Source organism: Opisthorchis viverrini (genome assembly GCF_000715545.1).
Source record: "Opisthorchis viverrini unplaced genomic scaffold opera_v5_179, whole genome shotgun sequence".
NCBI lineage: Eukaryota > Metazoa > Platyhelminthes > Trematoda > Opisthorchiida > Opisthorchiidae > Opisthorchis > Opisthorchis viverrini.
In genome coordinates, this window is record NW_008751828.1 from 472713 (window position 1) to 486047 (window position 13335).

General features: G+C 42.4%; 1 protein-coding gene across 1 annotated transcript in view; it reads left to right on the forward strand.

Annotated features, from left to right (window-relative positions):
* Positions 1-272: 272 nt before the first annotated feature.
* Positions 273-13335, forward strand: part of T265_07454 (hypothetical protein) — a gene marked incomplete at both ends in the record, with an annotated part of 41980 nt that continues 28917 nt past the window's right edge. The window contains 6 exons of the mRNA XM_009172983.1: positions 273-421; positions 473-547; positions 1653-1737; positions 4033-4233; positions 4692-4762; positions 8951-9179. Coding sequence (XP_009171247.1) covers positions 294-421; positions 473-547; positions 1653-1737; positions 4033-4233; positions 4692-4762; positions 8951-9179 — 789 coding nt within the window. The remainder of the gene's footprint in view (positions 422-472; positions 548-1652; positions 1738-4032; positions 4234-4691; positions 4763-8950; positions 9180-13335) is intronic.

Consider the following 13335-nt stretch of genomic DNA (forward strand, 5'->3'; position numbering starts at 1 on the left):
CTACTAATCTGTGGTGCGAAAGGAAAATAACCTTGGTGGCGGAGCGTGGATATCCAGATCTTGGCGATATAAGAAAGCATGTAACGAACAAAATGCCTGCGAAAACCCACAGATGCCGAACGGCCAAGGTGACTCTGAGGTAGTGATAGACTAGCTAAAGTCGACCTCATTTGTTATTTTTTCTTTCATCTTTCTGCGAAGCTCAGATCCTTGGGGCGATTTTTTGTTGAGGTTGTTAACACCCAAATTAGTGAAATTTTTCTTTGTTTCAGCACTGTTTGATCCGATCAACCATGACAGACCACATGTACCACAATGAACGGACAAAGGCGCACGATATTCCCATAGCTCATTTGGATTTCAAATACATCAAAGAATGTAAGGATATCAAGGAATTAGAGAAAATAATGAAGACTCTGAAGTAACCCCATATACCTCACAGCGTCATCTACTTGTCATGTCGTTGATCCAGATCCGGTGAAGTGGGACACTATGCAGAACTCGAACGTTGTTGCGAGGAGTGTATCAGGAATATAGACCCAGAAAAGTAAGCTGATAGCAGTAGCTTTTTGTTCACGTATATCAATTCATCATCTGACTCAAGATATGTTTATGTTTCAAGTTTCAAGGGGCGCAAGTTGGTCGAATCAGGATAACTAATTTTCAAGTTATCCACTGCTGAAAAACGATCGATTTTCATCGATATTTGTTTGTGAAAATTATCTTTCAGTGACGATTTATTTAGTGATTTGATGATCTATTTGGTAATTTTCAAAGCATTTTCACTCTTCGGATGACAACTCGACAACGACATCGACAGCACGAAGTCAGTGTATAAGAATGATGCTTTGCTAACGGAAGACGAAAATTTATATGAAGGTCTAGGAGGTATGATGAAAGGAATAAAGGTCAGTGGGGAAGAAGCCTACTACCCACCCAATACAACCGTTCCGGGTGCCTACACCCGGAAGATAGTCGCTCGGACAATCTACATCGAAAATGACAGCCACTGTGATCAACTAGCAGCCATATCTTTCAGTCCCCCTATACTGGGAGGCGCGTCGTACCCGTGGTACTCAAACTTTTGACAATCACCTTCAGTTCCATCCGCCAGGTCAGAGTTTGACCCTCTCTCTGCTTGTGCCACTCTGAAGTGGGCACGGAAAAGAACACATTTTCCCACAATACACGTCCAAACTACCGAAGCGTTTGGTGCCGAATAAACTCCCTTGGTTGAAATCAACAGTGGATCAACCAAACACTCACTGTATGATTGTCTTATTGGGGATATGCTGGCATCCACCCATTTGAGTCTTTGAGATACGTCAAAGTCTATCAGGTTTCGGAATACGAGGTTGAAATTCTGAAAGGACCCTAGGTGAAACGGTCACTCAAGAAGAGTCGAGGCAGTTCATGGCGAAATTTTGATCTTAAATCGAGTAGAACAGTAAATTTTGAAGTTTTAGCCCGTTCTTATCTAAATTAACTGGCAGAAGCAAAACCAATGGGAAAGCTGGTTGACTCATTTTGGGCTGACAGCGACCGGTTTTACTGTTATTATTACTTATTTTATTGGTATTATTTATTGCAGTACTATTTTATTATATTGATAAAGAAAACCCAGTAAACAATATTCATCCCGAATTAACTAGTCGTGTACTTCGAGTGTCAATGCCATTGGGTTCATTGGACCAACTGGATCAGTCCTCACGTGAAGCTATTGAGACTGGATTACAGGTTAGTTTCGAATTTTAAGTTATCCGTTTTCTTTGTGAATGGTCCAACAAAATTCTCACTATAAACGCTTCAATTTACTCGTTTTATTGCGCCAGTCATTCGGTGCGCCGATTGCTACTCTGAGTTGCAGTAATCGGCCTCGGTTTTGCCTTAAAGGACGGGCAAAATAGAAGTCATACCCGAGCTTGCAATCTTTTGTGCGACGCGTTAGCAAAAGAAATGGTAAGCAAAAAGGACCTTGTGCAATACTGCTGAGGTGGTGGTGCATTTACAATGGGTGCTACGTATTATAGACGCGATAAAGGGGTGTATAAAAACTATCGGTTTGTCACGACAATGGGAAGACGCTGCCCTTGACAAGATAATATCACTTAATATGCAGGTGCCACCGATCAGCACCCCTTTGTGTTCGCTTTGAAACCCGACCATATAATGTGTGACGCTCGTTGTGTAAGTTTCCGCAGAGTAACCAGAGAGGTACCGCAAAGGACTTGCTAACGATAAACGTATGAAACGTTATGAGACCACGACGCATTCCACTAAGCAAGAGAAATGAGCCTGCAGAAACTTTTTAAAGCTAACTCTACAGCGAGAACTGACAACATGGGGCGCCAAAAAAATCAAGCACATTGCCTGTCCAGACGTGATAATTCAAGTGCGTCTAGTATGCGCTGATGGAGTCATTGTAACAGGTCTGCCTCGCACGTCAGATATCCGCGGTTCAAACCTCGACACGGTCAAAGATGAGCACTTCCGATGAGCTCTAATAAGTGCAAACCCTGAGTACAGCACATCTTCCAGTTGATGTGAACTCACATGAATAATTGCGTCAGGCCTCCTAGTATTCAAAGAGACCAAACTATTTAGTCGCCGCAAAGAATACAGACACAAAGAACTGATTTTATTGAAATCTCGCGCCCAGTAGGGAAACCCTGTAATGCGTGGGAATCTCCCGACGAAAATGATTAGACTGCAGTCATTTGCTTCCTCCAAGAAATAGAAACAGTAATTACTGGTTGCTCCCACTCACCGGTGCCTGAATAGATCTGTCACCGAACAATGAATATAGGAACTCTATCGATATCTTGACCGTTCGCATGTGCGACATGTTGGATGAAATAGGCCAAATTTTATGGTCAGATTTGAAACCGCAGACGCTTCCTCTTGATGACAAGCCCAGTTGTCAGAATCGAATTTTTATTTAAAATGTTAGTGCTCTGGTTGTAACGTAATGAGGTTGATTATCAGGTGACAAGCACTAATAAACGTCTGTTTTACCAATTTGATAACGAATAAACTAGTTAGGTGCACTTGATAAAAATAGACACAATGCAAAAAGTGTTACATGTGTCCCCTGGTTACCCGTGGAGACCTGTGGAGCTCGGTTGACTTTCTGTCCTGTGTGCGCGTGTGTGTATTGGGCCGAGTTGTATGCCTACTTACCGGAACAACTTGACCTGATGTGGTTGAAGTTCATAAGCCTGGCGTGTTACGCATGTGGTAGCCGCGTAAACAAAAATGGATGGGACGTTGTAATGCACATGTTGCAAGTGTTGCGGCCAAGATTGCAAGTGGGACAGGAACTGTCACGTGATTAGAGTGTTCGTGACGAGTGATCTAGTGAGTGACCGCAACAAAGCCAACCATTTCTGCATAGGTTTGCCGTTGTGCTGTTACTTCAAGCAACCCGTTTTTTTACGTATCGGGCATATCTAAATCTCCAACCAGAAATTTTGTCATGCGCAGGAAAAACCGTTTCCATTGAAAAGGCTAGACACAGAAATTTGATTTTTCTGCACGTCATATTTTGCCACTTCGAATTCGCTTCGAACTGAAACCCAAACACTAAATGTCCAAATTGTTGATAATTCCCATCCACACGTCAGAAATGGATGGCCAACTTTTATAGGCGGGTGTGGTGCTTTGAATGTATTCTCAGAGTTGCTTTATTATGTGTTAGCCTGTCCATTAGCCGTCAGCATCCACAACTGATCATCCATCTGCAAACTAGAACGTTGTTAACGTGTGGTACGGCTCACGTGTTTATTGCATTGTGTTGTAATAAGATCATCTCAAAGTTCCCTCAAGTTTTGCGTTAACACGGGCTTAGTTGGAAAGTCGACATTTAAAAGAATAGTTCAGAAAATGAAACAAGGTTAAGGGAATCGTGTCTTGGAAGGCTAAAATCTTCACAGCAGCATAGCAATGAAGTCCATATATTCTCTGCAGTTGTATGTACATCATTCACTTGCTATGAAGGTTTGCCTCTTGATCAACGATGATTTTACTCTTCAGGACTGGCTAAAAGAAATGAAAAGCGGAGATACTGAGACAGGTGAAGACCTATCACAGGAGGCTCTGTTGGAACGCATTTCTCGGAAACGTGTGGCTGTTTTGGAAAGTGAAGTGGAAGATAAGGGACTCGAATATGACGATGAGGTTCCGGCCGTTAGACGTGAAATTTTCTTCAGAGGGGATAGTAAATCGGCAATAAGGGTAAGTGGAGATTCTTTTTCTGTTTAACCAGGATTGCTTGAGACTCACAGGTAGATTTTCATGTGGTTTTCTATTTTGAGCTACTCAGCAATAGACATCACCTCGCTTTCTGTAGAACGAGCTTTCCCTAAAAGCTTACAATGAGATGAAAAACTGATTGCATTTTGAAGAAATTCACTGTCTATCCAGTTTCACTTTGTTCGTACATTGGAGACATAATTCATCAACAGTTAGCAACACGGCCTGAATCCTTTCTGTTGGATACTCTTTCCGCCAGGGTACAATTACAGCGCGGATAATATTGCTTTATCTTCACACGAATCTATCATTTTTGCTGAGCAAGTCTAAGGGCATACTAAGTGACCCTCGGGAAGCTTAATCATATTTGTTTATGTCTCTTATTGGCCACTATTTCCATCAATACAGAGTCGAATAATACGGACTGCTTTTCATTTTAGGCTAGGTGTGATGGAGACGGGAATAAACCAAAAAGAATCGTAAAACCCAGAGACTACAGTGAGTGGGATAAGTAAGTAATCAATGTGTGCTCGCTCCGTTTTGCTAATATGTCTTCACTTACAGTATACTTGATAATATTATCTCTCCCCTTGTCTATCTACATCTGTTCAGTAGATGAACGACGTCACTAACGGCAGTCTTTCCCCATTCTCACGCAGACGTTTGGCTCTGCTTCTAAGATCCACTTCAATTCTACTATACATGGAAACGTAATGCGCATGCCTATTCGCCGATATGAGTGATACTCTTGATGCATTTTCCAGCTGATGCATTCATCCTCATAAGTCTCGAGTATAAAAGCTGCAAAACCAATGTAGACTAACAAGGGTCCATGTACGTTGGGTTAATTGTATTCTTCAGCACCCTTTGGCAACAGGGTGACTGATTTTTCGGATTGTTGTCCAGAAGGTAATGGGCTCCTATCATTTTATCGATTCGTGAGACGAGCAATGCTGACGGATCAATATAAACTGACTTTACTAGCATGATGAAATCCGCAATCAGAAATTCAAAACCTTCTTACTACGCAAAACAAATTCGCTAAATTAGTATTAGTATTTGTATGCAAACTGGTAGCCCTCTTTGTTTTTACTGAGCACGTTCCTTAACACTTTTGGCACCTTGTCGTCAAACGCCTGCTGTTTTTTACCGAGATGAGCCTGGAGGGTTAAGCACCCCATCACATAATTCACAACGACCCCAAGTCAGAACTAGTTCAGTTTTGGAGAGCCATTCAGTGCTACTAAATCCCGCTATCTTTGCTAAGCATTGCACACTAGTATTCCTCACCTCCTCTCTTCGTAAGATGTTATACAAACAATAGCGATTTTTACCTACACGTTGAAAAAGTATTAGTTGTAACTAGAATTCCGGGATTATTGGAGCCGAAGCTATCTACACAGCTTATGTTGTTTCTCATCTTATTTGAATAGTTAATCATCAACATGTGTCACACGTTGAGTTATGTTTTATGCTATTCCATTACATACTGTCTTATGTTATGCAAGTTACATTTTTATGCATATTATATAGTGTCATTATAATATATTAGCTCTTTTCCAATGACCATCCTAATTTGCTGTTGGCGCCAGCTGGTGCACATTCACTTAAAGATAATTCGGAAGAAGGGGTATCAGGTTGAGCCTTCAGCAAGCGGCAAACTTATTAGCAGACGATTTTAGAGTCATTTGCTTGTTTTTGTTTGAGTAGTTTGAATACTTTGCAACTAATTGGTGATGTGAACAAAGAATCTTGTTGGGTACAATATCCCATGTAGCTATACCATGTATATTAGTACTGAATAAGGCAGGAAAAACGTGGTTGTTACAAACTTTTTGCCTTGTTTGTTTGTGAGCTCGGCATAATGCAGCGCATTGGGTTTGACCTAGTGTCCGTAAGTCTCTTGGTCAAAATCAGCCCTTTTGGACTAGGCAAACTTGGCAGTTTATCAGCCATCGTTCTCACTATGCCTTGCCCTTTAGCAATTCTCATGAGAAGGGCGCATGGTTGGATACATACTTCCTTGTTCCGAATGTTGCCGGTGGCTCAGTATGACACTGCATCGGGACAAAGACTGTCCGTTGCTGAGATTACCGAATGACTGCCTCAGGTCAATCGCCTAGACTAGTGGGAACTCCATTATCGGTTTTTTGAACGGGTGCACTTCTTAAAAATATTGGGTCACCTTACGTAAAACTGATATGGTGTCAGCGGTGAAATCTCTTCAGTAGTGTCCGAAAAGTGGACGTGATATTCTATCAAGCTTAAGGCACTACTGTGACGTCAGTCAGGATCAACCAGCATGCTTGACTCCCTAGGTGATTAGGAGACGTCAGTGTTCGAGGATTTTGTACATTTTTTATGTCAAAATGGAGTCCATATTTAAGTGATACACATTTTCAAAAGGACTTCACGACGCCAACAACAATCTAGACCGGTGTGGTAGTAATTGTTTAACTTGAACTTTGAACTGCGAGAATAGGATTGAAGTACTGGCAACTTGACATTGGTCCTGTTTACTAGAAATAGACGTAACCAGATAGCCATAGGAACACAGTTTTGGAATTCATGCTAACATATTTTGAAGCCTGCCCCTTTGTTGGAGTTTAGCACAGAACACCCTTAAAGCACTGACGGCAAACGAACGTTATAGGTGTCAGGGCGCAAAAATGTCCTGGAAAAGGGTTCATGATGACAATATTTTGACGTGACATTCTGATGGCCAGGCCAGATAAGGGAGTTAGGGTCATATTGCTGAACAGAACTAGTTTTCATAGGAAGCTTGGGTTCATCCTTTCGGTTGAATCGCAGTTTGCCAAGATGTTGACTGATAAAGACCAAACAACTCGTGAAAACGAATTTACTGCGGTAGTAAGCACCATCATCAAACCAAGAATACCCAAGCAACCATACATAACAGACATTAACATGAGTAACCTAAAGCGAATTGGATACATTTCTCAGCATTAAAAATGGTATTAAGACGCCCTGGCCCCTAGCAGAAAAGCGGACCAGTGTCTGCAAAGATTTAACTCCACAACTCAAAATGTGGGTCGGATCGCACCGGTCTGACGGATTCGCTTAGTCCTAAAGATGGCGGGGTTTTCTCACCTGACGTTTTTAATCAACGTGACCCTCGAAGAACCCGTCGACTACTTTTACCAATAATTTCGCTACAACAAGACCGAGATGGGATTTGCAATCTGCACAGTCAAAAGTTTTTCCTTCTGCGGTGCACGGAAAATATTCGATTCAGCTTCAACGGTGCATCAATAGACAGAATACGGTGACAGTTGCTGAACTTTTGGACTCAACGCCATATGAATATTCAACCTCTGTCATAGTTAGATTCGACGGTTACTAGCGGTATGTGGATGTCCGTAAAGACGTGAACGTTGCCGTCCTTTCTTTTCACAGCTTCGTCTCTCCAAGTCGGAGACGAAACCCCATCTACTACCAGGCAGGTAGAGCACGAGACCAATAGATATCAGGAGACCGAGGAGCAGATTATCCAAAAAACTATGCGTTCGAATGGACTTCTCGTAAAGCCCATTTATCCAAGCCTAACACTTGAATGTTCAGCTAGCGTACAATTTAATTTACTTTGTCACTCTAATAGTGAATTATGGTGCAAGTATATTTTGTGCGCCGCACTTTTTCAACAAACTTGGTGTAGACAGATAATGCGTCAGCAGACGAAAGAATGAGAGGCATTAGAACGCACAATAATGTTTGAGTTTAAAAAGGCTGTGGTTCATTTAGCTGCATACAATGAAAATTATTGTCTATGCAGTCTTAATAACAATTCCATTATTGCGAAAAATGTGACCAACCAAAGAGCACATAACACACATCAACATACTTATGAATCGTATGAAAATAAATCAACAGTTCACCACAGATTTCGACGTTTGGGATCTATCAGGTGAGCGTAACCTCCAACTTTGTATCAAATACATTTTGTACACAGCCCAAATATTTCTAGTGTAGAAAACCATATGAATTTCTGTTGTGGTCTTCCAAAGTTTTTAAGACATGTCTACATCAGGAGCGAGTTGAGACTGTTTTCTAGAAGACTATCGTTTGAACAGTCTTCCTCCAGTTACATCACAATCATTCTGTTTGAGCGACACCAAAGCGGCAATTCATTGGGGTTCTTAGTAGAGCCCTTCATCACTGCATGAAGGCAAGTGGACCTCATGCCTATGAGCTTAATCCACTCGCTCCCGATGAAATTATCTGGTCGTCCGGCTCATGTGGCATCAAAGTGTTCGTAATTGCGCCCAGCGTGTGATGGTTGGGTGGTGGTAAGACATTAATTTCACGCTCCACAGTTCAAGACCCCGCGACGATATATGCTGCTGATAAACCCTAGTATGGTCGAAAGTCTCCTTCCCTGAAGCCACGTTTAAACCTGGATCAACGGTAACAATCTCGTTGGAGCAGGAGAAATGTCGTTTGTATGGACGAGATATAAAGTTGGTTCAACAAATTCCCTATCGACCATTTTCTGGTTTTGATGGCGACAAAGATTGATTGGCCTGAATCTCGCGTACCGTATCTATTATGCGACTCTATTCCCGGCTTTTTAGATATTTTATTGTGCAATGAATTTTTATTTAGGATGTGACCGTCTCCAACAAAGCTAATTTGACCCGGTTGCAATATCCTGATTGAATATTATCTGTGCTTAAACTAGATTGGAAAAAGAATGGGACAAGGAGTTAAGTGACACCATAACGGACGTTTCGTCGAACTGTGCTCAACCCAACATCGGTATCGAAAAAGGAGAGAAGATGGATGTTTCGGACACCGAAATTCGGAGCATCCAAAAGTTAAACCTCACTGAATTGGCCAAGAGAGTTGAAAGCCTTCCCGAGCATACCAGACGTCAGATGGCAGTTCGTGAAAAGGAAAAGGGCAATGAAGTAAGTAACCGTCACTGTGTAATCATACAAACAGTAGGCATATGTTTGTTAGATTATGGTCGATGCAACGGCGTAATCATGGTAAGATACACTTTGTTCTTCAGTTGATTGTACTGTGAAAATCGTCGAAAGAAACGACCTGACAAATTATAACAACCCTAGTCATAATCATCACTTATTCCCCGTCTTCAGGCAAATAAAACAGCCCTTCCAAAATCCGAATTAACTTAACGGCGTCGGACGTCGGGTGTGTCTACAACACGTTTGTGATTCATTCGAGCCGGCCGTACCCCACAAATAATCTCTGCTAAGCCAGGTCATATTCACAGTTGTCTATATCCAGGGTATTTTTCTCATATTAATCATCTGCATATCTAACTTTGATATTTTTCAACACTGGTTAACAAGTGAACTAATACTTTACCTGATCTCCAATGCGAATACCTGTCTGTGTTGTTTGCGCGAAAAGTCATACCCATCCCTTAACATCATGTCCACTGAAACGTTGTCAAGTTGTTTTTGACTTTTTTCCGGTGGATAACTTATCGAACCAGCATTTCTGGGATTTTATCTGCCGCGAAATCAGGTTAATTGGTTTTGGAAATCCTTGTTGAAACTTGCCACCACTGAAGCTGTTGTGAGTGGATTTTAACTTCAAACTTCGATGTATGGTGCGAGCATCTTGCACGGTAATTCGGCCGTCAAGGCTACGTCCCCGGAATCTCATAATTTTTTCCTCTTTAGCAAGGTGCAACTACTGAGCCACTGATGTTTTGTTGTTCAAACAATGATCCATTCCTAGACTGAAATAGCGTTCGTAAAAACAATCAGGACATATTGCATGATGAAATGCACTTCCCAGGAATCGTAGCACTTGTTTTCACCACCCGAAGACTTCAGGCGTAGCGCTTATGGAAATCTGAAACCAAACCACGATTAATCAGATCCTCAGAGAATTCAGTCCGTGTCAGTTTTGTTCATTCATTGCAGACTAGTGCTTTATTTCGGGACAAGTGAAGGACTAGATAAACTGCCAAATTCTTTATATTCGAAATCCCCATGGGTGTTTGGAGAACGAAAAACGCGAGTTGACTGCCTCTACACTTGCACGCTGTAGGATAGTTATGTCACTGAACGAACCGTAAACGGGCAGAATGAACCCTTATAAGTCGATATGCGCAAAACCTAGTCATCGGATCAATCCAAACCACCAACAGCTGCAAAATCATCACACACATTAGAACAAGACAACTCCAGGGGAAGTTTAATTGAGCGACGCTGATACAAGGGCAGAACTAACTTCAGGCATTACATCCTGTAGTAGCTAGTTGTTGACACGTGTTTTGTTAGGGGAGGACAACCGATTACCGATTGCTACAAACGAATAAGTGTCCATCTGTTTCATCAACGTGTGACGTAAATTGATCGGCTTCCGAATGATTTTGATGATCAATACCATCCTACTTTTTCATATTAGTAGTCAGCTTGCCACTAAGACGAAGCTTATGGCAGGATAGAGCACCGCGCCAGAATAAGGTAAACAGGTATTTATAAGGTCATTGCACGTAAGTGGTCGATGGATCGCCATCCAAGTCAGCATGCACTGGCCGTTTCGGTCCAACGGTAATCTTCAATCCATGACCCCGACTGCATCCAACAGGACTGCAGTTTTAATTAGTATAAGCTTCATCCCTAAAGGCACATTCACCGCTGTGCTTTCACCTCATAGAGTGATTCAGTGGCGGCGATGAGATCAGAACGGCGGAGTGGTAGCAGCATACACACATGAAGGCACGGCAAGAGCGAATACACTAGCAACAAAATGATGCCCAGCAAAGTCAGTCACCATCATCATCCTCGACAGCATGACATCAGTGTTGAACATCGATGCTTCGCTGCCGTGCAACTATGATCTATTTGAAAGCCCTATTGTGGAGAAAAGAATAAAGGTGGATGAGGAAGGGATTTAGTGCTAGCTTACTACAATCATTCCAAGGTTCCCACATCTTCAAGCACTCATACAGGTACTCTGGATAGAAACTGACAACAAGATCGCCACTGACATCGGTTGGCAGCCACATCCTGCAGCGTCTCAAACCGGGTGTAGTGAGGAACACGTAGTCCTTTTTCTGGAAGGCAAGTAGCATCAAGAGCACCCAAAAGTTTCGTGATTTCTTTCATACCCTTCTGCCAGGCCAAGGATTGGCACCTCTCTGCTTCTGTCATTCTGAATTGGGCATGGAATACAGCACCCTCTTCGGCAAACGATGAGTACGCGTGCGCAACGCATGTCCCAACCAGCACAGCTTCTTGCGCTGGACACATTCTTCAGTGGAGGTATCGTTGCACAAGCCAAAACTCACTTCCTAATTGTCTCGTTACGGATTCGCCGACACCAACCCACACGAGCTATGGTTCTGAGAAAACGATTCTTGAGCACCTGAAGACGTCTCAGCTCCGCTGTCCGAATAGGCCAAGTCTCACAACCATACAGACCCGTACAGACCCCGTACTGTAGCCTCATACGCACATCCTTCGATATTCAAGAAAACACCGCTTTGATGCCATGGGTGTCTTAACTTAGCAAACGCGACCCGAGCCTTGCAGATTCGTTCAAACTCAGTAGGCCTGTACTTAACAGAAGTGGACATTAGTGAAACCTCTTTCAGCACATTTTGAAGTTGTAGGTAAACGAAACAAGATTAGCTGGGTACCTTCCCAAGAAGTCTGAACGGATTCAACGATGGCCTGAATTTTGGTATCGTAATCCACACTTACTGTCTCCTCCTGGAGATGTTATAGCTTTGGGCAAGCAGGTCAAACACATTCTCTGGCGTAGCGACTCTGGAATTCAAAAGTTCACACTATTTTGACCGTACTTTCTCGTAAAATCCATATAAGAAGCTATCACACAGTTGTTCTTAAGTGTTCACGGATATACATCATTATTCAAGCTTGCGTAGAACGTCTGAGACAGTGAAACTAGCGGAAAACTCATATCATGCACAATGCTCATCGTGATATGCAGGATAAAGCTGAGCAAAACATCATGGTGGGTCATAATGTGGAAATTTCGGGACCTGGTGCTGCACTTCGAACAAATTTCACGAGTTTTGCTTCCCGAACATATTCAGCTGGTGTCGGTTGATATGTGTACACATCGCAGATCGATCAGTCCAACATGACAGCCACGACCAACCTATGATACTCGTTCTTCAAGGAGAAACCGACATGAGGCAACAATGTCTGCTAAGTGATAGAGTTACAACGGTGGATTTCATCGTTTGAGCCTGTGCAATTCACCTGATGAAGAAAAAATCACTGAGAAATCTCTCCACTGGCACGATTCGTTGAAAAGTCACTCAGGTGTCTGCTATTAAAACCAACCCAGACTTTCCATTTTGATTTTTTTTCGCTTCTATGAATTCGAAGGCAAATTTCACAAAAGATAATCCTGGACTATCAAGAATCCAGATCGCACTCCATCTGTTTGACCCAAAAACAGCCTTTCAAATAATGATAAGTACAACCTTTACATTTAGACTAAATTTCGTATTCCAAATTCTCCCAAGTGAATGTGCTCTCTATGAAGTCTTGGACTGGCATTTGTAAGCCAAATCAGGTAGCACAATGCTCTCTACAACCTTGTCTTGGAAATTCTCCACTCGTGTTCTCTGCTGTCCCGTTGTACGGTACCTGAACCGTGTCTATAGATGTAATCATCTTTGAGATAAGCAGTCATGCCGACGCTTGTTATAACTTCTCCTTTCGGATCCTATCAGATGCTCAACATTTCAACCATTTTAGTATCTACATTCTACCATATTCAGCCAAAACTCAACTTCGACGCGTTCTACCTACAAACTTCCTCAACTTTATCCGTTCTTGCATGGACCAATACTCGATTAATGGACGTGGTGGGACTACGGCGTCTAACAGGATGAACTGTGTAAATAGAAACAGGCAGCTTTAATGCGCTTCCACTTTTTCAGGTTATACTAATTCTTTCTAACATCGCTGTAATTTTTTATGTGAGAGACTCGCCTTCGGGTGTGCATACAGCTTCTCCCGCAACAGAGTGCTATTCCACTGGGGACGAATGTGAGCGAGTCGGTGAACAAGTAAATGCATTTCGGTAGAAAAAGTAAGCAGAGTC